At 40.3% G+C, this 24,406-nt stretch overlaps 1 protein-coding gene across 1 annotated transcript; it reads left to right on the top strand.

The window, feature by feature from the left end:
• Positions 1-11,631: 11,631 nt before the first annotated feature.
• znf1035 (zinc finger protein 1035) lies at positions 11,632-17,528 on the top strand. Its single transcript, XM_030785355.1, has 3 exons — positions 11,632-13,438; positions 17,222-17,312; positions 17,473-17,528. Exons 1-3 carry the CDS (start codon positions 11,810-11,812, stop codon positions 17,526-17,528), a joined length of 1,776 nt encoding a protein of 591 aa, XP_030641215.1. The 5' UTR covers positions 11,632-11,809.
• The last annotated feature ends 6,878 nt before the right edge of the window (positions 17,529-24,406 follow it).

Raw genomic sequence — 24,406 nt, forward strand, 5'->3', positions numbered from 1 at the left:
GACCATTCTAAACGTGGAGCAAATGAAAGAGGGGAAAACTGTTTGTAATGGTATAAATAACTTGTGGTTCGCGCATTTCTTGTCCTTTGTTTTTGTTTTTGTTTTTTTTTTAGCTTGCAAAATTTTCCGCAACCACCAGGGGTGCCATAATCTTCTGACTCACCATTTGTAACGGAGATGCAAGGTTATTTTGACAAAAGCAACAGAATGATTTATGTGACATGTAATAATAACACTTAAAGTACCAACAGATTATTATGGCTCTTGGAAGCAACACTCTTCAGACCTATCTCAAGGGAAACAAGCCAAAATCATTGAGGTCAACACCAGTAGAGTATTGCTGTAATGGCTAATCATAGTGATTGTTACCGCATTACCCAATCTGAAGCCAGCACCTTTATTTTGGTTTTATGAGTTACGTAAGCTTAAATGTTTTAGCCCCCTATGGCCAGTTGCAGAATATTCGGTGCGTGGTAAACTTTCTTTCCCTCTGTGGAATAGGGCCTGATTATAGGTGGAGTGCTTCATATGAATCTGGTCAGAATTAATCATTAAGTGTAAATGGGGACTGGCTTCTGCACTGTAGGAGAGCATTTTTATTTTTTGTATGAAATCCTCATTTGTAAGTGTCCTTTATCCTACTCATCCTGTGCTTGGCAGTGTGATACTATAAAATGTCAGCACGTCCCTTACTTATAGACAAGAAGTTGTTTCTACTTTGTTCTTCCTCATAGCTTGCTGAAGACACAGATCTTTATTTTCATACCCAAGGTTGAACTAATGAAAAGGAACAGAGATTGAGTAAGGTTATAGAAAGGGCATTGCACACACTTTGTTATACACTTTATCTTTGTGCCACACAAATAAAGAGTAACAAGTTGCTTCTTCCAAAAATAAATGAAGAGTGATTTTTGTCAAAACAATAGTCAAAATGCCTTGGCGTTCCTTCCAGAGTAAAATGTACCAGAGATTCAGAGATTAAGCCAGCAGTTCCAACCTGTGCCATGCTCTATGGAGAGTTAAAATGTGGGACTGGATCAGAATTGGGGAAAAAATTAAATGGGCACACACGTCTCTTAACTCTAATAGCTCTCCAATGCCTTGCAAGCTTTACCAGCCAGTTTATGAACAACTTATCCTTTTTGTGCAATGTTAAAGGAAGCTAAGCTGGAAGGTTTCCAGGAAAACAGTCAGTTTGAAAGGTCCTTCACAGCACATCTACACGGTGCACTAGATCTTGAATAAAAGTTTCAGACATTTTCAACGTACGGAACATGTGGTCAGACTGTTTTGATATGTTTACGGGAGATGGTGGATCTTTCAACATGTCCTCTGCAGTAATGAACACTCAACAGTTTATAAAGGAATGTTTCAACCAATTGCCCATTTTGGACAATTTCTGAAATGAAATTCATTCTTTGTCATCCCAGCCATATACACAGCAGGACGAAATTCATTCTCTGCATTTGACCCATCCCATATACATCCTAGGAGCAGTGAGCACACACACACACTAGGTGCAGCAGGCAGCCGCAGTGCAGCACCCAGGGACTAACTCCAGTTCTTTTGCCAGTGCCTTGGTCAACCCACACAAACACAGGGAGAACATGTGAACTTCACACAGAAAGGACCCAGGATGGCCAGGATTTAAACCCAGGACCTTCTTGCTGCTAGGCAACAGTGCTAACCACCAAGCCACCGTACTACCAGTTATTGATCAGATGTGCACCTTTTGTGTTCCCATGTCACATTCTAGGTATAGAGTAGTGGAATAAGCATAAGAGCTCTTGAGGTACAATATTCGGTCCATTACTGAACGAGTTTACTGAACCAAAGACTTTTCCACGCTCCCTGAGATTGCTTAACAAGAATGTTGTACAAATGTAAAGGTAGGAGTTACCACATGAGGGGGTTTTCTCTGGAATCTCTGCCATCTTATGCCAAAGGTTAGATGAGATACATGAATAACCACAACTTTAGAATGGGACTAGGTAGTAGTGTCCATATTGCTTCTGTCTTGCCACTGAACTAATAAAAACACCACTGAAAAGTCTCTGTGGAGGTGCCTCACAATCATTATAGGTAAATTTCAGTCTTTGTTCTGTAAGAAAGTTTCTTGCACCAACAGGAAAGGTTTTGGATCCCAAGCAGAGCCCTCTCAGGGTTGAAGTGGTGTAGACACAGGTCGTCTGGAGGTAAGACCAACCTTCTCCAAGCAACCTGGAAGCCATCTTACAATTTCTTTTCCCAGCAAACATGCGCAAACACGTTACTGCGCAGGGACTGAGCGTTGAAATGGAAGCCCCGTAGTATAGGGGGTGGGTCCCTCCTTTGCAAGAGTCGTTCTCATTGGCTTTGATGATTGAGTGTCACGAAATATCCCGGGCTACTGCACATTGTTTAGTAAATGCGCCAAAGTACAGGCAATTACGGACTAAATGTCCGTTGTTCTTGTTGGTTTGAAATTTAACGCTTCTTGGATGGTGACATCATGGACATCTAGAGGACACGACCTGATCAAACGTCGCAGAACAGAAAGCTGTTCCAGTACACACGGAAGGAGAGAGAGAACAACGAAGCAACTGCTGTGCTGCCACGGTAGGTGAGGAGATCTGAAAAGGAATGCACTGGTGGGAAAACTGTTGTTACCAAATGAGCTATTAACAACGTGGTCAACTCTATTGCCGTTAGAGCTTAGTACACCTGTATAACTAGATAGCAATTTGAAATGTAAGTTCAGAAGAAGAACTTTCAGGAGGATGATCTGCACGGCACAGAATGCTTGGCTACTGAACATAGCTAGCTAGTAACAGTTTCGTTGGTAGCAAGCCCCTTCCATCCATTTTGTGCTATGACGTTAGAAATCTTTGTGGCTTTCAGACTAGCCCCGGTAGCCTGGACATTGATTGCTAGGTAGCAAGCTAGGGACATGTTAGCACTGGTAAATTTTGGGTCATTTTGCATTAAAATGGCACAACTTGATAGGCAATTAAACAAACGTTACACTAATGCCAGTAACTTGAGAGTTATTTTGACGTAAAATTTGGTTCAAGTAAATGCTGTGTAACGGAGTCGTGTGTATTGTGCACATTAATGTTAAGTATATGCGGTAGTGATTTGTGAGCGGTTTGAAACTGTTTATGCACTTATGTTTTCTCCTCTCCTCCTTGTTGCCTCGTTTATAAATACAAACTCCCATCAAGAGCATCTCCCAGTTAGACATGTAATAGATGTGGTCGAAGTAGAGTTTTGGGCAGGAAATATGAAGAGATGAAGTATCAGTTAGTTCGCGGTAAATAAAGTATAAAACTTAGGTTAAGTGTTTTTATCCCGCTTCAAACTGCACTTATTACAGAATTTAGCATTTTGTTTGTTGCTTCAGAGTGTCCAGTTGGGCTTCCTTGTTATCATGTTACGACACTTGAGGTTATTGTTTCATTTAGAATTTTTTTTAAAACGCAGGAGGGAAAAACTGAATTTTATAGTGTCATATCGACTGAGTCTTAGCGCTTAGTTTAGGTTTAGGTAGCCTAATGCTTTGTTGTCAAACCTAAGATCTCATCACGAGCAAACATATGAGTATAACCCAAGTTTTCACAAAGAAGGTCTTTTTACAAGTCTGTTTAACAGTATGTACCGAAGAGATGATGCTTTGCTGCACTACACTGTCTATAGTAGTAAAACACGACAACAAGAATTCTTCGTTACGAGTAGGGCGTATATATGACGTGTCCACGCTGCTTTATTTTGTTATCACCTTGTCGGTCATTATGCATCGATTTGTGTGTCAAAACATCAAGATGACATTCATTTGCAATGAAATGGCCTATAGACGTACAATTGGTTGTACATATGTATCAACAAATCTGTCTGATTTCCTCACTAAGCACAGATTAGTAGAAACCTCAACACCTGCACGTGGGAGGTGTGCACTTTTATGCTAAGTAATATCAATCAGTGCAGAAGTTAACTGTAGTTGTGATGTCTTGATCTTTAAAACATGATCCTGAATATTTTAGTATGATTTATAGGCAAATGATTGTACCTTGTTCTTATTTTAAATACTTTTATTGTATCTTAGTGTCTTCTCTCATCAGCCTGCATCAACAAGACTGAGTTTATGACTTCAACTAGAATGGCTTTTCTTGTTCTCAGCCCCATGTTCATTGATTGCCTCTACTGAATACTGGCATCTTTAAACTCCGCTGTGATAACTAATGGAATGCATCCGACATCACCTGTAGATTTCTTTCTCTCTTTCAAAAGAAGACTTGATAACCCATAAAGTAAATTATATAGGCTATTATTTTAAAAAATCAAGGTGTGCACCCATGCATCCTTTGTATGTGTGTATACATACAGTGCTGAAGTTGACGTTCACTCTTCATTTTTAAACCACTGTTTCTCAGCTCATCAAAAAGTTGCCCTGTAGTCCTATTTCATTCATTTCAACCAAGTCTATGGTTGAAATTAAAGGTGCTCAACTTATATCTCTACAGGCAAAATGGCCAAGCCTACAGTGAGCTGTTTTGTCACATGCTGGGTTAATTTTGTTAGGGTTTTTTTTTTTTTGAGAATATCTAGATCTGATTCATGCATGGTTTGGTGAAGTCTAATACTACCTTTCATGACGTAATCTGTGTTTTATGTATTTTTGTCCGGTAGGCCTAGATGGTGGCTCGTGACAGTGTCTACGACAAACATGCCGAGATTGGTGTATTAATTACATTGCTCTTGATGGGAATGGTAAACCAGATGTTAAAGTTTTACCATTCCCATCATGTAGCCTAGGTCCTACAGTGTTGCCACACACTTTGGGATAAGTGCAAAGTGTATTATATGATTTGTTTCTTTCTTTGTCTTCATAGAGGACGAAATAATAAACCTGACTCAGAATTTCATCTATGCGTCATGAAATGAAGCAAAACTAAAATAATAGCTTTAGCCTACCTGATTTATCTGTGCACCTGGTTAGGATTTCACAACTAATGCATCAGGGTTAGCCCAAGTGGAAGTGAATGAAAAAGGTGAGCAATCAGTTTGTTAGAGAGAATGCATAAAGCTTAGCCTACACGTTGAAGCTTATAATCGAAGACATGTAATCTTTTGTATTGGACCGTTATTCATTTTAGTTGAAATTACTGTTGCAGTGTAAAAAAAAAAAAAAAAAGGTGTGGCCATTACTTGGTTTTTAATGGAGTATTCTCATTTGTGAAAATATTTGTCGTTATTAAGCTATATCATGGAATGATGCATCATACTGTGATTTTGGAGCTGTATTTCCCTGTTCTTCACCTGCAGTCTCTGTATCTGCTTCTGCCACTTCCTCTTGCCTGGAGAGAAGGGGGGGGGGATGCAGTTTTACTGAGTGGTCTTCTTTTTGTCCTCTTGTGTCCTGTGTCTGTGCAGGAGCCAGTGTCTGTGCAGTCTCCTTGTTGCCTGCATGGTTGTCCTTTGGTTGTCTGGTTTGCCTGTTTTGTCCTCTTGCTGCTATCTTGCTGTCTGTTTTTTGCAGTCTTTTAACTATTTGTGGTGTGTGCATTGCTGTTCACGGAGTCATTTTGCCTCTTGTGCTCTGTTGCTGTATGACTGGCTGTCTAAGCTGTCATTCCTATCCGTTGTCTGTTGCAATCATGCTTTCCATGACTGTTGGTCCTGCTGAAGCATGTCGTTTGTTGCACTACAAATGACCTAGTTAAAATTTTTAAAGTGTCCAGGAACCTTAAGCTCATTAGATTTTCTTTACGCCACAGTTGTATTAAAGTAATGCCAATGATCGATGAAAAAAAATGGCAATTGTACAAGTATAGCATGTCCTGTACTTACAATACCACTGCCTGCCTATTGCTTATGCTGCATCAGGCAGGCATTCGATGATAAAATTACTTCAGAATTGCCCAGAGCCTTTAAAACCACATACATCACCGCAAATCACACCTACAAACCATGACTTGTGTTTACGAATTTTTCACGAATCGTGACTTGCCTTCTTAGATCTGCTGGGTATTCTTTGAAGTTCAGCAGTTCAGCCACATTGTCTAATAGTCTAGAATGTTCTTAAGCTGTTCTCCTACTACATAATTTTGAATTTTTGGCTCAAATGGTCTGACTCATTGAGGAATCCAGTTTTGTTGAATACCTTCCTGTGAGTGCAGGGTATGGGTATGTTGTTTTCATTGGCAGGCATCAGCAAACTATCTGTTAGCTTCCCTCCTCTGTGTGCATTCGTGGCAACTTGCTAATAACCTTTTAGCTTTGCAATGTCTGGCAGTAGACGCAAAAAATCTTTTTGGGGGTGGTGTGAACAAACCAAACCCAATTACATATATGTTGGTTAAATCACTATGGTGAATTGTGTTGTGTACTTTCAGTTGCCTCAGATGGTTTTTGAATGAATATTTCTTTGATACAAGAAAAACACATTCCTACTTCTAAAAGCATAGAGATTAGATCTCAGTGTTTCCGCTGGTAATATTTCTCTGGCGGCCTTCATGCCAAAATGTTGGCCACCACGGCAAAAAAAAATCAATCCAACCAATCATCTAATCCAATGCCTTGGTGACTGAAAGTCTGATTCCTGCCCCCACCCCCCGTGCAAGCGTTATGGAATTCAGTTGGTTAGCAGCACTAATAGGCTATATTACACTGTCCTTTAGCATATTTTCTTATAAAGCTCAAATAAAATGAGCTTACTCAGGTATTTTACAATGAAAAGTAAAACAGACAAGGTACGTAAACAGAGCAGGCATTAGGTGGGGGGCAACGATGCATCTCTCTCCTTGCTCTATTAGGTTTAAGCTGGGTTAGCTTAGCTCCTATCCCGGCTCTCTTCCCTTTCAGTAACAGCCTTTCAGTAACTACCATTGCAACCTGAGCTTATGTATTCCTTATGGCTGACTATAGTAACCTGACCAACGCTAATGGCATACACTTTTCTGTGGCTGTGGCAACGTGCGTTTACTTCTTTCACACACCGGGAGAGACTCGCATCCCACAACAAACCCACTAAGTTAGACTGAGTCACATACTCGGGTGCAGTCAGGCTGTTGTTATGTTGTTAAGTGAAGCGCTGGAGATGGGCGAAGGGCTTAATTTAGCAACCGCTAAGAAACGTAGTTATAACTGTCACAGAAAAATAAGTAGCCTATATTAATTCATATAATTATAAAGTGTTTGTTTACATCCACAGACAGAGAGGGAACACGGATTAGGGGTGGGAGAGACAGATAAGAGAGAGGAGAGGAGGCAAGGAGAGGAAGGTAGGCTATTCACACAAGGGGAGCAGGAGAGTAGAGGGCAGAGGAAAGGGGAAAGACTGAAGGATGAGACAAAAAACCCCAAACATAGGAAGTCTGGATGGGACCCAGATTGGCCTAATATTCCAAGATTCAAGCCTTGTTGTACCATAGCCTACTTGAAATGGTAAGGCCCAAATACAAAATTACTGTGTAAAATAAATAAATTAAAATATTTAAATGAAGCTATTCTTAATTAATCTATCCATGGGATGTGTCCGAAATGGCATACTAGCGTACTGCATACTGCATACTAGCCTAGTATACACTGTATACTGCACACTACTCCGCACGCTAGTATACAGTATGGTACGCAATTATGAGAACTTTCGCGTATTTTACTACACGTTTGGTATCGGTTGGGCTATCTGTTCTGTTAAAATCGAACAACACACCACTACCACAAATATGTATCAAAAGTAGCCCTCTAAGAAAGCATATGAAGACTTATTACACCAAAATATGCAACTGAGACATTTATATTCGGAACTTCAGCTGCAGTTGAAGTTGAAGCCGCTTCTGTCACTGTACGCCATGTTTTTAAAATTTTTTGATGGTTGAAAATCACAGCGTTGCTTCATGGGATGCAGTACCCAGCGAAGTGAGCTCTGGTTGTATACTGCCAGAGTAGTACATCATCTGGGTAACTGTCGTGTACTGCAAAATTTTTATTTTTCACGTACTGCATACTACTTACTACTTTTACGTCACAATTAGTATGCGAGTAGTATGTAGTATGCCATTTCGGACACGGCCCATTACTTTTTATAGGAGTTTTATAGCATGTCTTTAGCTGTCATCTTTGATATTAGAGTCGTTGTTTGCTCTGCACGTCTAACATCAAACTTACTTCTCCTGGTGACAAAGCTAGCCACTGATTGTTGATCTGTGGGTGGACCTTCTGCTTGGTTCTTAGCTCTCAAATGACTGTGCATAGTTGTTGTAGACTTATGATATGCTAGCTTTACCTGGTGGAGTTTGCAGTGCACCTCATTTTCATTTTCTCGTTTTTTTTGAAGGAGTTCCACACAGAACTTTTTGACAGCTGTAGGCCTAGTAGTCTTTTGCTTTTGCATGTTTCTGTTTGTACAGTAGTGTCTAATCTCATGGAGCCACACGCATTTTACCAGCACCTGGTAGTAACACGTTATTTTGTTGTTTAATGGTGGTTGGCAAACAGCTTTTAGGTGCAATAACAGTACTATGGCATTACATACTACCAGGCGCTGGTAAAAACAAGGGAAAATATATTTTTTTAAGACAAGCCAACAGTCACAAACTATTTGAATCTTTTTTTATGATTTAGGCCTAACGACTATTCGAAAATTTAAAAAATGACCCATCTCTAGTATGTAGCCTAGACCTGATTTTAAGGACCGGATTGCAGTAGGTCACGGACCACTGGGATGCCACATTGCATTGCTCTAAAACGCTCTCAGTGTCTGTTTCTACCCATTTCTAATGGGGACGGTTTCAGATGTGACATTTTACAGCTAATAAATCTAAGATGGGCAGGCATGGACAATGTTGGTAAAGCTGTATTGGTCCTTTCAAAAGTAAGGTCAGGGGAACAAGTGTTATTGTGTTGTCAGCTAGGCCTAAGCTTGACTGGTAGGTTAGTACCAGTTATTTTGAGTTGTTGAGTATCAAAAATGTTTGGGTTACAATTGGAAAAGGAGATCTCAATATGAAATAAAAAGGTCAATGTTGAGGCATGTTTACATCACTGCTGAAGGGCAAAACCGGGAAGCAACTCTGGATCAGTCGACTACAAGTATCAATCTAGAGCATCAGTGATACTTTCAATGAAGAGTTCATTATGAATTTGTGCGCTTATGGTGCACAAACCCTTTATAAGCCTTAAATATGCTAATATTAGTAAAGTGGTAAGATTGAAGCTGTATAAGACTCGTTAGTTGAGTCCTGCTCTTCTCAACAAGTGGATGAGTGCATGTGTGGGATGTCCCAAAAAGTTGGAGGCCAAAGTGTTTGTTTCCTGCTGTGACGGTTTCTGGCAGCTCTTTATGGTGGGGGATGCATTTTTAGGCATGGTTTAGGTCCATTCAACCCCAAGGACAACTATATAATCAGTAGTGACTAAAGCCATTTCATTTTGAGCTATTTTCCATTCATCACTTCGTGTGGTCTTCTTTGGTTAACCTGATGGTCGAAAATTGCATACTCCTCCAGTAGTTTCTTTCTTTTTGAAGATATTCCATACAGTTGGTTTTGCAACATCCAGCTGCTCTGCAGTGGTTCTAACTGGTGTTTGCTCATGTTGTTGTCATCATCATCTCATCTTTAAAATTACTTGCTTTTCAGACAGACATAAAAGGCAACCTCCAATGTCTGCAACCAGTCATACAATGCCCTTTTGTATTTGCAGTGGAATCCACAATGGTCTATGGAACCCTTGAGCAATTAAAAATACAATACTAGTTAGGGTTGCTTCCTGCCTAGCCTGCCACAGTATTGCCACTATTAGCATTGTGCTTAGACAGAGGTGACTGTTAGGCCAAATCAAAATGTCATTTGCTTAAGAAACAGGAAAAATTTGTTTTCAAAGCCTCGTACTGTGCGACTTTTCAGTTCTGTTTTAACATGGAGCACTACTTTCTCATCTGTTTCTGGTGAAACAGGTTTCTCAGGCTAAGGGGATCTAGAGGCTTCACATCACGTTTTTTGTTAATGGGAGACAGGGAAATCCTTATGTTAGGTTCTAGCTACTTTCATCACCCAGTACCACCCCCCTCACAGTTTGCAACACTGAAATGTTGTTCAGACATGAACTTGCTTGGACAATAACCTTTTGCAGCCTTACAATATGATTAGTGTACTTGATTTTCTTGGTGTTCGGACCTCTTGTCTTGTTGGTGGAATTTCACTTCCCACTAGTATTTAAGCAAGCCTGTCTGCTCAACCCAACATGGATCACTCAGAAATGACTGGGCTGTGCATTTTATTTTTCTTTACAAGCATTGATCCTCTTGGTAAGTTTTTGTTGTTTTGTTTTTGGTAGTTACCTGTATGCATGATGTGTAGATGCATAAAATTGAAACAGTGGCTTACATATCAGTGTTAAGTCTTCTGGGTGCATTAGTCTCTGATAGCAATCCCAAAATATGCTAAAATTAGTCAGTGTATTGAAAAGACTGTAAGCATTCAGAGCTTGGCTTGATCTGAAAAATAATTGCTATGCTCTTTACCGGGGAAACTATGCCAAATCCAAACATGTGTCCCAATGTATAAATTATTTCAAGACATAAGCGTCTGAATTCAGTGCTCTCTTTCCTTCTGCAGGTCCAGAGGGAGGTGTGACCCATGTTCTTCCTACTGTGTTGTAGGTAATAGGCTGGTAAGTGGTGCACTTCCTCCCATTTATTGAGATTGATATTAAATTAACCCTTAAGTGTTTCTATATTACACTACTTGATTTTCTTTCAGGGTTAGCAGAACACCAGACCTGCTGAGAGACCCGCCGAGAGACCAGCATGTCTAATGGATGGAAATCAGGTTGCCAGAGCCCAGCACCATTGTCATCTGATTCCACAAATTTGGACATGCCCTTGGAATCTGAGGAGACCTTGGCACATTGTATTGAGAAGCTCATCGATGAAGAAGAGCTCTCCAGCCTAATGGTGTCACATGAAATCTCCTCTACTGACTTGAGTTTGAAGGTAAAACCAGGCTCTGTAGAGGCTTCTCATGATGGCTCAACTTGGCAAGATGAGATGAATAAAGCTCGGACTGTTGAGGATGAGTCAAGGGACACAGAGTCACCAAATCAGTTGGTACTCTCAGGTGGTAACTATCTTAGGGTTGATACTGACTCAAACTCACAAAATACAGGGAAAGACTCTGCTTTATTGAACATGGCTAGCCCAAAGGATTATTCAGACATCAGCAACAGCTCTGAATCTGAAACTGATTTAAGGAGTATTGTGAACTCTTGCAAAGACTTAAACACTATTGACCAATCTACAGAGACCCAGGGGGTTGAAAACTGTAACGAAGCAACTAAGTTTGAACAAATTTGTTCTCCCTCTTTTCTTATGAGCAGTATTGAGAGTTCTCTGGCACTATGTGATAATAAAATTACTCCAAAGGAAGTCACTGATGGAGTCCGGCCACAGGAGGCATTGTCAGAACTTGAAAGAGAAAGGAACTGTTTGAATAGTGATGCAGAGGGTAGGGAGCAGGAAAGGAGCCCTTCTTCAGATCTTGAGGATCAGAATTCAAATGCGACCACACAGAATTTTAAAAAGGTGGAACAAAGTGAGAGAAAAGACTTGACTAAAAGTTCAGAATTGTCTTTGGATGCCAGAAGAGTGTCTTCATCTGTTCAGGCCAGCAATTCATGTGCCTTTGAATCAACAAATGCAGTAGAGGAGACTTGCTCAGATGGAGTTGAAGGGAAAAACCAACAGTCTCATAAAACTGGAAACAGTCCCACCCTTTTCCCCTCAGAAGGGGAAAGAAAAACGTATGAATCTGAGCACGAACTTACAGAAGACATGTCTTCAAAACATATGGTTGAGCAAGGTGTGGATTTCAATTCTGCCAGTGAAAATGTGGTATGTGAAGACAGTCAAAAAGACCCTCTTGACAACTGCAGTCGAGAGGAGGAGCCTAGCAGTTTTGCATTCTTGGAATCCTGCTTTGGCTTTAAAAACTCAGAACATGACTCGAAGATTATCCCTCAGCATGCAAACCTAAACCTGAATGAAGAGACAGACATTTCTGAGGGAAGAGAAGCTAACCAAGGCTCTCAAGGAAATAGGCCATGCAATGCAGAATCACCCATTGTTGTGAAATCTGGATGTGAATCAATCTCTAGGGACCAAGATAAAAAGGAAGCAGATGGTGAAAAAACTCGTCTGCTCAGTGTGTTTTACAACAAGATACCATCCTCTTTGGTGCCTGAAATGCAGAGTGAACAAATCGGATCCACTTCAGCTACAGAAGAGCAAAATGGGGACACCACAAGCACTGAAACTCAAAATGAGAGTGGCATCACGCGCAAATCTATTACACCACTGTTATCTTGCCAGAAGTTGCAGAAGAAACTGCAGCCTGTTGTGCTCCTGAAGACTAAGGAGCCATGTACCAAGGAGAGAATGTTTCATTGTGCCAAGTGCAAAGAAACTGCACAAAGTTTAGATCAGCTTATTGAACACCACCATGGTACTCACCCCAACACTGATTTTCAGTACTGTCTCACCTGTGGATTTTATTTTACTAATGATTCTTTTGCTTGGCAACACCTCTGCAACCAGACTGAACAGAATGGTTACCATTTATCCCGTCCTACACAGCTGCATGCCAACAGTTCGTTAGAGAGGCCTAATGCAAAGTATAAATGCGAGTATTGTGGAAAGCCCTTCTTTAAACGGATTAGGAAAGAGGAACATGAGCACAGGCACAGAACAGTCACACCACATAGATGTGATAATTGCGGGTTGTATTTTACTCAGTTTGGTACCTTAAATAGACACAAAAAAAGAGTACAATGCTTTCCCTTAATAATGGCTCCTAATAAACAGAGTGAGGTAACATCAAACACAAGTCTGCTAAAGGAAAGTGTAACACCTTTGGTTGACACATCTCTTTCAAAACTCCTTGATTGTTTTGTGAAACTTGTGGACTGCATGAAAAATCAGATTCCTCTGCCAATTACGTGTCAAGTTTGTGGAAGAAGCTTCAGACTCAGAGCACAGTTGAACACTCATCTCAGAACACATGCAAATGAGAAGCCATTTGAGTGTTCAGCATGCTTAAAGGCTTTCAAATATCCATGGAATTTAAAGAGGCATAAAAGGGAACAGTGTACAGGACATAGCATCTCACAAGAGGGTTCCTCGTTGATGGAAAACAAAACACAAGGGCAGTTCAAATGCCCAATCTGTCCGCGCATGTTCAAGCAATCGTACACTCGTCTTAGGCACTTGCGTGAGCAGTGCCTCAAAGAGTATACCCGCACAGGCAGTGGGAAGGTTAACAACCGATACAAGTGTCCCTTGTGCAATCAGACCTTTAGTTTGGCAAGTAACCGCAGTAGACATATCAGAATAGTTTGTTTCAAGCAGTACAAACTCTTGGGGAATTCACAGACAAATAAGGAGGCCCAGGAAGACTTGGCAGAAGTCAGACAGCAAGAGATTATGCCTCAGGAGATGACACCTTCAAAAAAGATGTCACACCACAAACATTTCTGTCAAAAATGTCCAGCTGCCTTTGCTTATAAATCTGGATTATATAGGCATAAAAAGAGACATGAAGTGTTTGAAATGAGTGGAGAGCCATATACTTATAAACATGCAAAGAAACGAGCAAATGATACAGCCCTAGATCCCAGTGACAAGGGGGGTCTTGACAAGTCTGGTGGTCAGTTGTTCTCTTGTCGTTTCTGCGGTAAATGCTTTGGGACAAATTATTCCTTGAAGAAACACATCCGTCAACATAAGGGAGACAAACCTTTTCGCTGTCTTGAATGTGGTAAGTGTTTTGCAAGGCATGGATACTTGTTGGCCCACAAAAATGTTCACCGGAGAAGAATACAGTGTTCTGTTTGTAAGAAGATTCTTCCTACCATAGGTGATTTATTGAAGCATAGACAGTCTCACATTAACAAAGGCATGCTTCATTGCCCAGACTGCCCAATGCAGTTCAAGTTTCCTGTTTTCCTAATTCGACACCTGAAAACACACGAAAACAAGAAGCTAAAGCCACCTCAGCCATCATCAGTAAAGCAAACTTCTGATGCAGACACATTGGAAATGACCAAGGACTTCATGTGTGCAATCTGTAAAATGGCCTTTAACGATGCAGAAGGACTTAGTAAACATTGCCTAAGTCACCTACCAAAGCCAACTTCATCTCGATGTCAGTTTTGCAGGCGGTCTTTTCACAGCAGAGCTGCTTTGATCCGGCATATCCGCTTGCACACAGGAGAAAAACCTTTCCCTTGTCAGAAATGTGGGAAGCATTTTTACCGTCCTGATTTTCTCAAGCCTCATCTAGAAAGGTGTACAGGTTCTCAAAGGATGCTTACAGTGGAAAAACCTGTAACAGAAAAAAATCAGGGCAAGTTTAAAGATACAGTAATGGTTGAAGTCAAGAAGCCCTACAAGTGTCCATATTGCCCACATTCGTTTGTCTGGGCCAGTAGTTTGACAAAGCACAAGAGAGGCCATGTCTTAAAAGAAGTTTTCCCGTGTTCGAAATGTAGCAAATGTTTCATGAAAGTTAAACTAGAGGAACATGAGAAGACCTGCAATGGCAAAGAGCCCACCCGTGTTCTCCGATATGCATGCCGGAATTGTGGAACAACATATAGTCGAAAAGACAACAGAAATGTCCATGAGAAGAAGTGCCAAGGCCTAAATAGAACACAGAAAGGTTCTGTAGAAATGGTGTCACAAGGCAAAGACAAGAGAGGGCACAGGTGCCCCTTTTGCTTTAAGTACTTCAAGTACAGAAGCTTCCTCTTGAGACATACGCCTGTTCACTCGAGGGAAAAACCATACACATGCATGCACTGTGGTCAGAAATACGCCAGCCAGCGCCGATATCTGCAACATGAAGCCTTCTGTGATGGCTTATCAAGAGGAAAACAGTCAGAGCCGAATGAATCTGAAAAGATGGATCTCCCGTCTGTTGATGCAACAAGTCTAAAAAATGTAAGTCCATCAAAAGGAGAAAAAGATGGTGACTTCAAGTGCAAGTTCTGCACTAAAACATTCTCAAAATCCAGATACTTAAGGCGTCACATTTTAACGCACACTGAGGTCAAGCCGTACCGTTGTAAAACCTGTGATAGTTGTTTCTCTCGCCATGATCATCTGAAACTCCACCAAACTCGCTGCAGAGGAAAAAGACAAAGGCTAGAAGTATGCATTGAAAAGATCAGCCTTGATGAGGTGGGCACTGGCAGGCAAACTAAACTGCAGAAGGAAGGAGAGCCATTACTGGAATGCAAAATTTGCACAAGAAGTTTCACCAGTAAAGCCAATTTGGCCCGTCACAATTCCATGTTGCATGTCACCGGTAAAGCATTTTCCTGCAGACATTGTGGCAACACTTATTCTAGTCAGAAGTCACTAAACAAGCACAATCTCTTTGTCAGATGTAAGAAATCCTCAGGTGATGCTGTGTATTTGGCAAAAGCAGTTTCCCCAGTACAGTCATGCAGGGAAACTTCCAAACTCTTGCAGCGGATACAGAGCCATTATGCAGACAAATTGAAGTTCCAATGTGCTTATTGCCCACGTCGCTTTAAAAACCAGGGACAGGTCATGGTTCACACTCGTCTTCACACTGGTGAAAAACCTTTTGGCTGTGCGGATTGTGGTGAGCGTTTCATCAGACGGGACTATTTGAAGCGTCACTTGGTCAAATGCAACTTCAAAGGAGAAAGACAGGAAAGAGTGCTTTGCGATAGGTGTGGTGACTTGTTTACTAAAGATTCACTTAGTAATCACCAAAAGAACTGTGTCACTGGTTCAGTTTCTGTTGGTACTCATTCAAAAGACACTGACCCGAAAGCTTCCTCGAAAATAAAAGGCTTTTCCTGTACGAACTGCAGCTGCCGCTTCCTGCTGTTTTCACAGCTTCAGCAGCACTTCATGAGTAAGCATAGAGATGATACACTGCAAAAGTCTGATGAGATGACACCAGATCTTCTGCAGCAATTATCAGGCCACATGCAGATAAAGGAGGAACCATCAAATGAAGGATACATTGAAAAGCAGACAAGCAGCAGTCAGGTTCAGCACAGAGATCAACACTTGAACTCGCAGGGTGATGGAAAGAAACGATTTGTCTGCACACTGTGCGACATGCGGTTTATGAATAATAGTGGATTGGGAATGCACATGCGTGCACACAAGACAACATATATATATCCCTGCGAAAACTGTAACAATAGATTCAGCAGTGAGGAGGTGCTGCAGAGACATTTCAGAAAGTGTCAGGAGCCATTGGTTCTTGCCAAAAAGGAACCAGGAGAATGTTCTGTTTCCCAAGAATCACAATCCACCTCGGATGACACTGTCTTAGTATTTAATACTGGCTCTAAAACCACAGGCACTGGGGTTCTACAAACCAACTTCTCATGTAAAGACCATGAAAAAGGGAACACCACGGGAAAAGATGATGCAGTTGTCCACAAGTATCAATGCTCAGAGTGTGATCAGAGTTTCACCGATGGGCTTAAACTTATTAGTCATTTAGAGGATCATGGACGAGAGGAGCAAGAGCGTAAATTAAGTGGCAAATACTCTTGCAGTGAGTGTGGCAAGTCATTTAGTCAGCCAGGGCTTCTGAGTAGGCACGTGAAGTACAAACACAAAAAACGAAAGCCTCATGCTTGTCCAGAATGTTTTAAGGGCTTTAGATGTCCATCTGACTTAGATGTTCATAGATCTTGTCATGATCCCAATCGTCCATTTGTGTGTAGTACATGCCAGTTGAGGTTTTGGACTGCCAAGTCCTTGCACATCCATCAGGCACGGCACGCTCGCTTTCACTCTGAACCCTCTAAAGTCAATGAGAGTAGCCGAGTAACTGAGGGAGGGTCCCCAATAGAGTTTTCTTGCCAGCTTTGTGAAAGGAGCTATGCTACAAAGAAATCATACATGAGACACTGCAGAGAGAAACATAAGAAGGAAAGTGAAATACGCCCCAGTGACCAAGAGTTTCAGAAAGAGGATGCTATGGGAGAGTCTGACACACAAAATGATGATGATTTTGATGGTGAGCAGGAGGGAGATGACAGTGACGACAATGATTCCGATTCTGCGCCGTACTTCCCTTGTCACGTCTGTGGCAAAACTTTCCTGACATCAGAAAATCTGGAGGATCACCAACGATGCCATCTTGGTGAAAAGCCTCATGAGTGTGCACAATGTGGGAAATGCTTTGTCCAGCTTGTAAACCTGCAACAACACGAACGCAGTCACAAGTCAGAATTCCAGTGTCAGGTATGCAACAGGGGCTTCGTGTCACTCTTCGCTTTGCGTAAGCACAAACACTCTCATGGAAGGAAACGTCCCCATCGCTGCACCAAGTGTCCTTTGAGCTTCTCGGGTGTTTCGCACCTGGCAGAACATCTAGCTACCCATCGTGATGAAAATTTCCCCTGTGATCTTTGTGACCGCACCTTCTCCTGCAAAATAAGTCGGGCAGAACATCGGAAAATCCACACTGAACCGGAAGAAGAACTCCCACCATTGATTCCTCCCAGGATTCAAGCAACAACTTCTCCATTGTCAAACCTGTCTAGATCCTCCCCCTCGTCCAAAATGGAGCAGTTTAAATATCGTTGTGGAATTTGCCATGAAAGATTTTGCGATCCAGAGCAGCTCACAGAGCATGGGTGCAAAGCAGCTAAAGAGCGGCCTTATTCGTGCCCAAAGTGTAACAAGCATTTTTTGCATGGGTCGCACCTGAAGAAGCATCAGCTTAGCCACCAGTTGTCAGGAGTACATTCGTATCAGTGCGATCGTTGCCATATGAGCTTCCGTTATCAGCATCACTTTCTGAATCATTTAAGGACACATGGCAATGACAATGCTACAGATGACACTGAAACCCTTAGTGGAGACCTGATGCATGCTAAAGGCACAAATGAGAACAAAATTTACAAGTGCCCTATTTGCCCACATGGTTTTTCTCAAGCCATGGAGCTTGCAAATCATCTGTCTGTACACTCACATATGTGCAATGTTTGCAACATGACTTTTGCATCTAAGAAACAACTTGCCGAGCATGAGAAATGCCACTTAACTGCTGCTACTCAGTATGAGTGTACTGAATGTGGTGACAGCTTTTTAGGCAGTGATGCTTTCCGTCAGCACCGCTGTGCCCACCGAAAACGCTCATTTCCAGACAACGCACATCCTGCACAGTCACTCTCCTCAGCCCCACACAAAAGGAGTTCTCCAGGGGTTTCAGCAAAAATAATTAATGACGAGGAAGAAGAAGTTGATGTCGGAGAAGACTTTTATAACTGTCTGGTCTGTGATAAGCGGTTTTCCTCTAACATTAGTTTCTTGGAACATCAGAAGCAGCATACAGATGAGCGTCCGTACAAGTGTCTGGTCTGTGGAAAAAGCTTTGCTAAGAAGCGTTACCTTGTACAACATCAACACATACACTTAGAGCAATCCTACCATTGTGATGTGTGCACACAGTCTTTCCGAAGTGAATCTTCTCTTTTGTCTCACAAAAAAATGCACAGTGAAAACCGGCAACACAAATGTTCGGTGTGCAACAAGTCATATCTTACAGCCTATGATCTGTCTCGACACAAGCAGAGGCATGCTGAACTACAGAACAAGAGTGAAACTACTGGTGACCACCGTTGCGATATGTGTTACAAATCTTTCAGTCAGCTGTCACAGCTACGGAAGCACCGGGAAAGTCATGTTGGACAAGTTGTTTATGAATGTACAGAGTGTGACAAGGCTTTTGCTTTTTTCCATCTTCTGGAAGAACATCAACGCACTCATTTTGCTGCTACAGAGTCCTTAGAACCTTTATCCCTATCCCATTCCCCACTTCAGAGCCCTGTTACTGAATAGATCAAAATGCATTCGTTGGGCAGTTTCCTGCTATGCAGGTGATTCTTTCTTTTCATATTTTCTGACATGTTATTGTTAGACTAATGTAGGATTTATCTGTTTATTCATTACACTTTGATATAAAGCATTAATGTTTATGATACATTCACGTTTATGTTCAAGGTTACAAAGGCATCTGAACTTAATTATATTTTGTGGCCCAACTTTCTTCTGAACCTCAGAAGAAGAACAAGTTATATTTTACTTCATCCTTGCCAGTGCTACAGTTCTGTAAATTCCCTCCTGGTTTTCCTCTATCTGTAGGGCATATAACGTGTTTATTTGTTTAGTTTGGCCAGGTTTATTGTTTCATGAATTAAAATTGTGTATGTGTATATGTTTATATATATGTATATTCTAACTCCTTTAAAGTTTGCATGTCACTAATAGTGAACGTGAGAACAACAGTTTTAAAACTTCCATAAATTTTATACAATTTATTCTTAAAAAGAATTACCCCAGCAAGTAATATTAGTGGTGTCTACAGTACTTTTCAACTTAAAATCTGATTTTACTGAAGTTACTAAATTTTTGACCTGGACTAAGATGAATGGTATTTACAGAAAATATGTATTGTCACATCACATGTTGCGCATTGTTCCCCACGAGGGTTTTAGCCTCGGGTTCTCTTGTTTGCCTTTGTTTGCAACTGCTAATAGTCATTTGACACAAATAGAATAATTACACTTTTTGAATGATGTAAATACCTGTCAAATTTGGTCCAGTATTTCATAAAGAAGGATATTCTCTTTTTTTTCCCCCTTTGTTTATGAAGAAAGTCAAATGCCTTTACTTCAGAGTGCAAAATACTTCCATCAAGCATTTCATAATTAAAATTGTTCTCCATGGAATACCCAGTATGAAGTAATGGTAAAGAATACACTTGAATGATAAGTAAACTTATAGACTTGTGTTAACTTGTTTTTGTTTACTTTTGTATGAAATCGATGTGCTGAAAGATCATTGAGAACCAGAAAATAAACCGGTTAGTTTGACTCCGCAGTTTTTCTTTATCATTGAGTGTTGCATCTTTGATATTGACCTATTGTTGTATTTCAGATCCTTGGGATATTAATATTAACATAGTATTTATGGTCTGTGTATGTTAATAAGATACCAAGCATATACATGGACAACCCAGTGTTCATGAAAAGCTTCTTTTGCTTTAGCTTTTTCTCCTCGAGATATGAAAGTACCTCCTGTATCTATAGTATTTTGAAACTTTTGTGCCCTGCTGTATTCTGTAACGACCAGTTCTTTTGCAGATGAAGAGTACTTAACATTTTTAACCTTAAGTTTAACTGCTGTCCTTTGACATGCTGATTCTATCTGTAAATCCCCACTCTCATGTTGACAATAAGTTTTTCTGCAAATAGGTCTTCCTTGCTTAGCTTTGTTAACTGAGGAAAGATGGTGTTATATGGCTCGGTGGACATGACCTCACAGTGTATTAAATCTATAATGACATTCTTGCATTTGAAACAGCCATAATCTCTCTTCCAATATTTGAATAGGTGCACGTAAAGCCCATTTACAATCAATAAAATAAGATGTATTTGAAACCCATTTTAAAATACTTCATGTGCTGTAAAGCACAATGGCATAAATTCCATCTACATTTATGTAACTTTGCTTGATATTATTTAGATTATCCAACAAGGAAGTAAACAATCATAACATTAAACTGATTGTTAATAGTTAAATATAGATAATTGTAATGTAATTATTTGTCTGCACTACACTATTTGAATGTCAACCATCCAGCCGCTAGGGGGATCATTTACTGCCGAGCGCTGTTTCACAAGTGCCCGCGAAAGAGAGCTGAGGATGGCAGGCCCATGTGCATTGGATGTGTACGGCGTTTCTTGAAACCACGGCTCCCCGTCGTGTCATTGTTTTTGCAACAGTTTTGAATTTAGGGGTCTCGGTCGAGAAAGTCATCACAAATGACCACATTTGCTAATCTCAGGTAGGTACTGTCATTGGTGTGTAGCAGTCGGTTTCATCATATTTTAAATTGTGATATAGCACAGGTAATCCACCTCGCTAACTACATTAAAGATTCGTTTCTGTGGGTACAAAGAAACATTCAAACCGATGCAGTGTCGGACTATAGAAAAGTTAAAAAGTTGTATATTCTTACGTTCAGAGGGGATGATGAATTAACGGCGGTGTGAACCGTTTACCTGTTCTAGTTAAATAACGAGGTTAGCTGGGTGGCTTGCGCACTCCCCAGCCTAAACTATAGCACTTGCTGAAGGCGGAAAGGTTGACGATCATGAAAACGGCTTTTTTGGCTTATTAAAACCGCACAAGAATGACTTTATGTGAGTTGTCTTTTATGAGCTTAGCAGTCTGAGCATGCACAGACACCGTGAGTAGGCCTGATAGGATTCTTAATGTATTTCGTCGTCAGAGACCAAATGGGAAGGCTATCTACAACTTCGGCATGTGGAACAGGGCTTCTATACCAAGTACACCATACTAGATATATGGGACACTAAGACATACAGAGACAACTGGTAAATGGAAGTAAATTAAGGAATTACAGATGATTCCATGACCATGATGGAGAAACGGCTGATTTTGCTCGTTTGTAATGTATGTTTATGAGAAATGTCACATCCCTGGTTGGACGGTATTGTGAGTAACATGCCTAATTTCTCTTTCTTTTGGTGTAGATATAGATTGATACCAAGATTGCTGCATTATAGCTTGCCATTCACTGAATGTACACCTGGACAGTTCTAGGACAATATTTATTCTCATTTCGTAACCTTTTCCATCATGAATTGTTGAGAACAGAATTGTCAGTGCAATATGCCATGGGCGAAGATTTTACTTTCCTTTTGTGCTCGAAGTGGTGAGATAGCGGAGCTAAACTGGTAATTCATTAGGTGGACGAAGAGCGCTCCAGAATGCTTTGTCCAAAGGGCTGCAGTAGGTTACTGCAATATTCCGATAACTAGTTAGCGTTTGTCAGTTAGGATAATGCACTCGGCTAATGCTACAGTGGCGGCTGTATTAACTCTGTACGTCCACATTTTTAGGGAAATTGAAACATCTGAATTAATTTTTATGGAAACTTCACCGCTGTCATGGCGCTCTTCCGCTCAGCGAATAATGAGAGACAGAGGTTTTGCCCCCAGAATCGATGATGCTAGTTGGAGAAAGCCCGACAGCATAGCTTGTGGATGGACATGCCGTGTAAATTAGGTAGACCCGTTCCTTGAAACATAAACGGGTAAATTACGAAATTTGTACATAGACCATAAATTGCAGTGTAATATGTGTGATCGTCTGTTCCTTGAATCATATTCATTAATTTAACTGGCAGTCTCTTTAGCAAGGCCGAAAGCATTAGTGGCAAGGCCGATTGTGAGACAGGCAAATTTGGAATGAAGTCATAATTCTGATATCAGATCTGGCTGTTTGGAGTCGTATCAGTGGTCTGGAACTGAGGGCGTGCAAGCTATATATTGCTCTTTTAAGATTTTGTATTGACCTCGAATGTTTAAAAGTTCACTTAAAATACAGGTCCAGAAATTAGGAGTGTATGAATGTTTAAAATAATAAGAAACCAAATTCTAATAATTTATTGTACCCAATAAATGCGTAATGTATTCAATACTAATGCATAAGTGGTTGTTAAATATTTTAAAGGGACTACATTATTCTTGTAGGAAGAGAAGTAAAAGCTAGGTTTCATTTTGATGGTTGAGAATTAGGTTAAAATTGGATGATCAGTGTGGTTATGGTTTGGCCAGGCATGGATGATGAGGTATGGTCATGATTAGAACCAGCATTTGTAAAAAAAAAAAAAAATGTAAGAAAAAATGACATCTGTGTTAACTTAAACCCGAGTAGAAATCAAATTCTCTGTTACACCCTTTACTTTCAGTTCTAGTTTCACACTAATGGTTTCACTGATGCGTGATGAACCTTCAGCCACATACAATCCAATAATAAAACAATCAGAATCAGATTTTAAATGCCATTTAAACGCGTATTATATATGTTATATAAGTCCAGAAACTTTACTTGGTGAGTTTTTGTACACATGCACAAATTTCAACATACAATGAGCTGCATTAGTAGGTTATCAATTTATATATATATATATATATATATATATATATATATATATATATATATACATACACACACACACACACATGCAGATGTATATGCATGGTTACTTTGATTCTTTAAATTTGTAGAGAACAAAATGTGATCTGATAGACTTTGTTTGTTTGTCATAAGCAAAGCAACAGGAAGTATGAGAGGAGTGTCAGCAGTCTTGCAGCATTTCAGATTAGCTGAAAGTGTACATAGTAGCAAGCACATCTGGAAATATGCAGACCAGTTTCTGTGGTTGTCATAGCTTTTGAAATTAGAGCAAGGAACTTGTTAGTGAACGTTACTCTGATTCCTACAGCTAAATGTTTCGCATTAAAATATCTTTAATGTTAATCACAGTAACACTGTGACTGCCTTTTACTTTGACATGATAGAGGGCGGGGGGCAAGGGTAGAGTTAGGAAACTTTATGAATAGCTTTATGTAAGTTACTCTTTTGAAATGTTTGGAACGACACAAATTACACTCAGCGACAGACTGCGTTTTGGTGAAAACTGTGTAAGCTATTTTTTTTATTGTGGTCATGAATTCATGGTTACTGAAGGGAAAACCTGATTGATTTTCTCGGTGCATTTTTTGAAATACTAACAATCCTGGCTGCTACAGGACTCCTTTACAGAATTATACTCTCTCCTTTGCTCCTGCAAATGATAAAATAACTGACAAATAATGTGCACTGATAAGATTATTTGTCACAGTCTTGTCTCCATGTGGTCTTACCTGTTTTACATGCATGTCCCTTTGTCAAGCACTGCATACGACAAAAAATCAGATTGCTCTAATGGATTAAGAGTCCAATAATAAATACAATTGTTCATGAGTGGTAGAAACTGACAATTTAGTAAGATGCCTATTATCAAAGTGTGTTATGAAGATGAGAAGTTAACAGTCAACAAATCACAAAGAATTTACATTGCAAATTTAAGACCTGTAGTTTTGTCTGACATTTCGCTAAAAGGCTTTAGTATATAATCGTGTGCCATTTACCCTTCTTTTATACATGTACAGGTGCATGTAGCTAACCTGATCAGTCTGCCCCAACCTGTGTTCCTCATCTGATGTGAAATGCAGGATTTTAAGGTGGAAGCAGTTGTGAAATTTGCTGGATTTTCATCTCTTTGCTTTGCTCCAAAATAGCACATTTCAGCACATTTATAATACCATCGCATGTTGGTAATGGTCGAACACACTGTCAGATGGTGGCAGGTTCTCTGAGAGGATGTAATTAGAAATGATGAACCCACTTTAGTTTAGCAAATATGACTGTAAAAGGGACATGGCCAAAAAAAAAATACATAAACATTCTGTAAATGATAGTTCTTGAGAATTGTCTTTATAGCGTCTGGAGGAC

This window comes from Chanos chanos, chromosome 9, assembly GCF_902362185.1.
Source record: "Chanos chanos chromosome 9, fChaCha1.1, whole genome shotgun sequence".
In the NCBI taxonomy this organism is placed as follows: domain Eukaryota; kingdom Metazoa; phylum Chordata; class Actinopteri; order Gonorynchiformes; family Chanidae; genus Chanos; species Chanos chanos.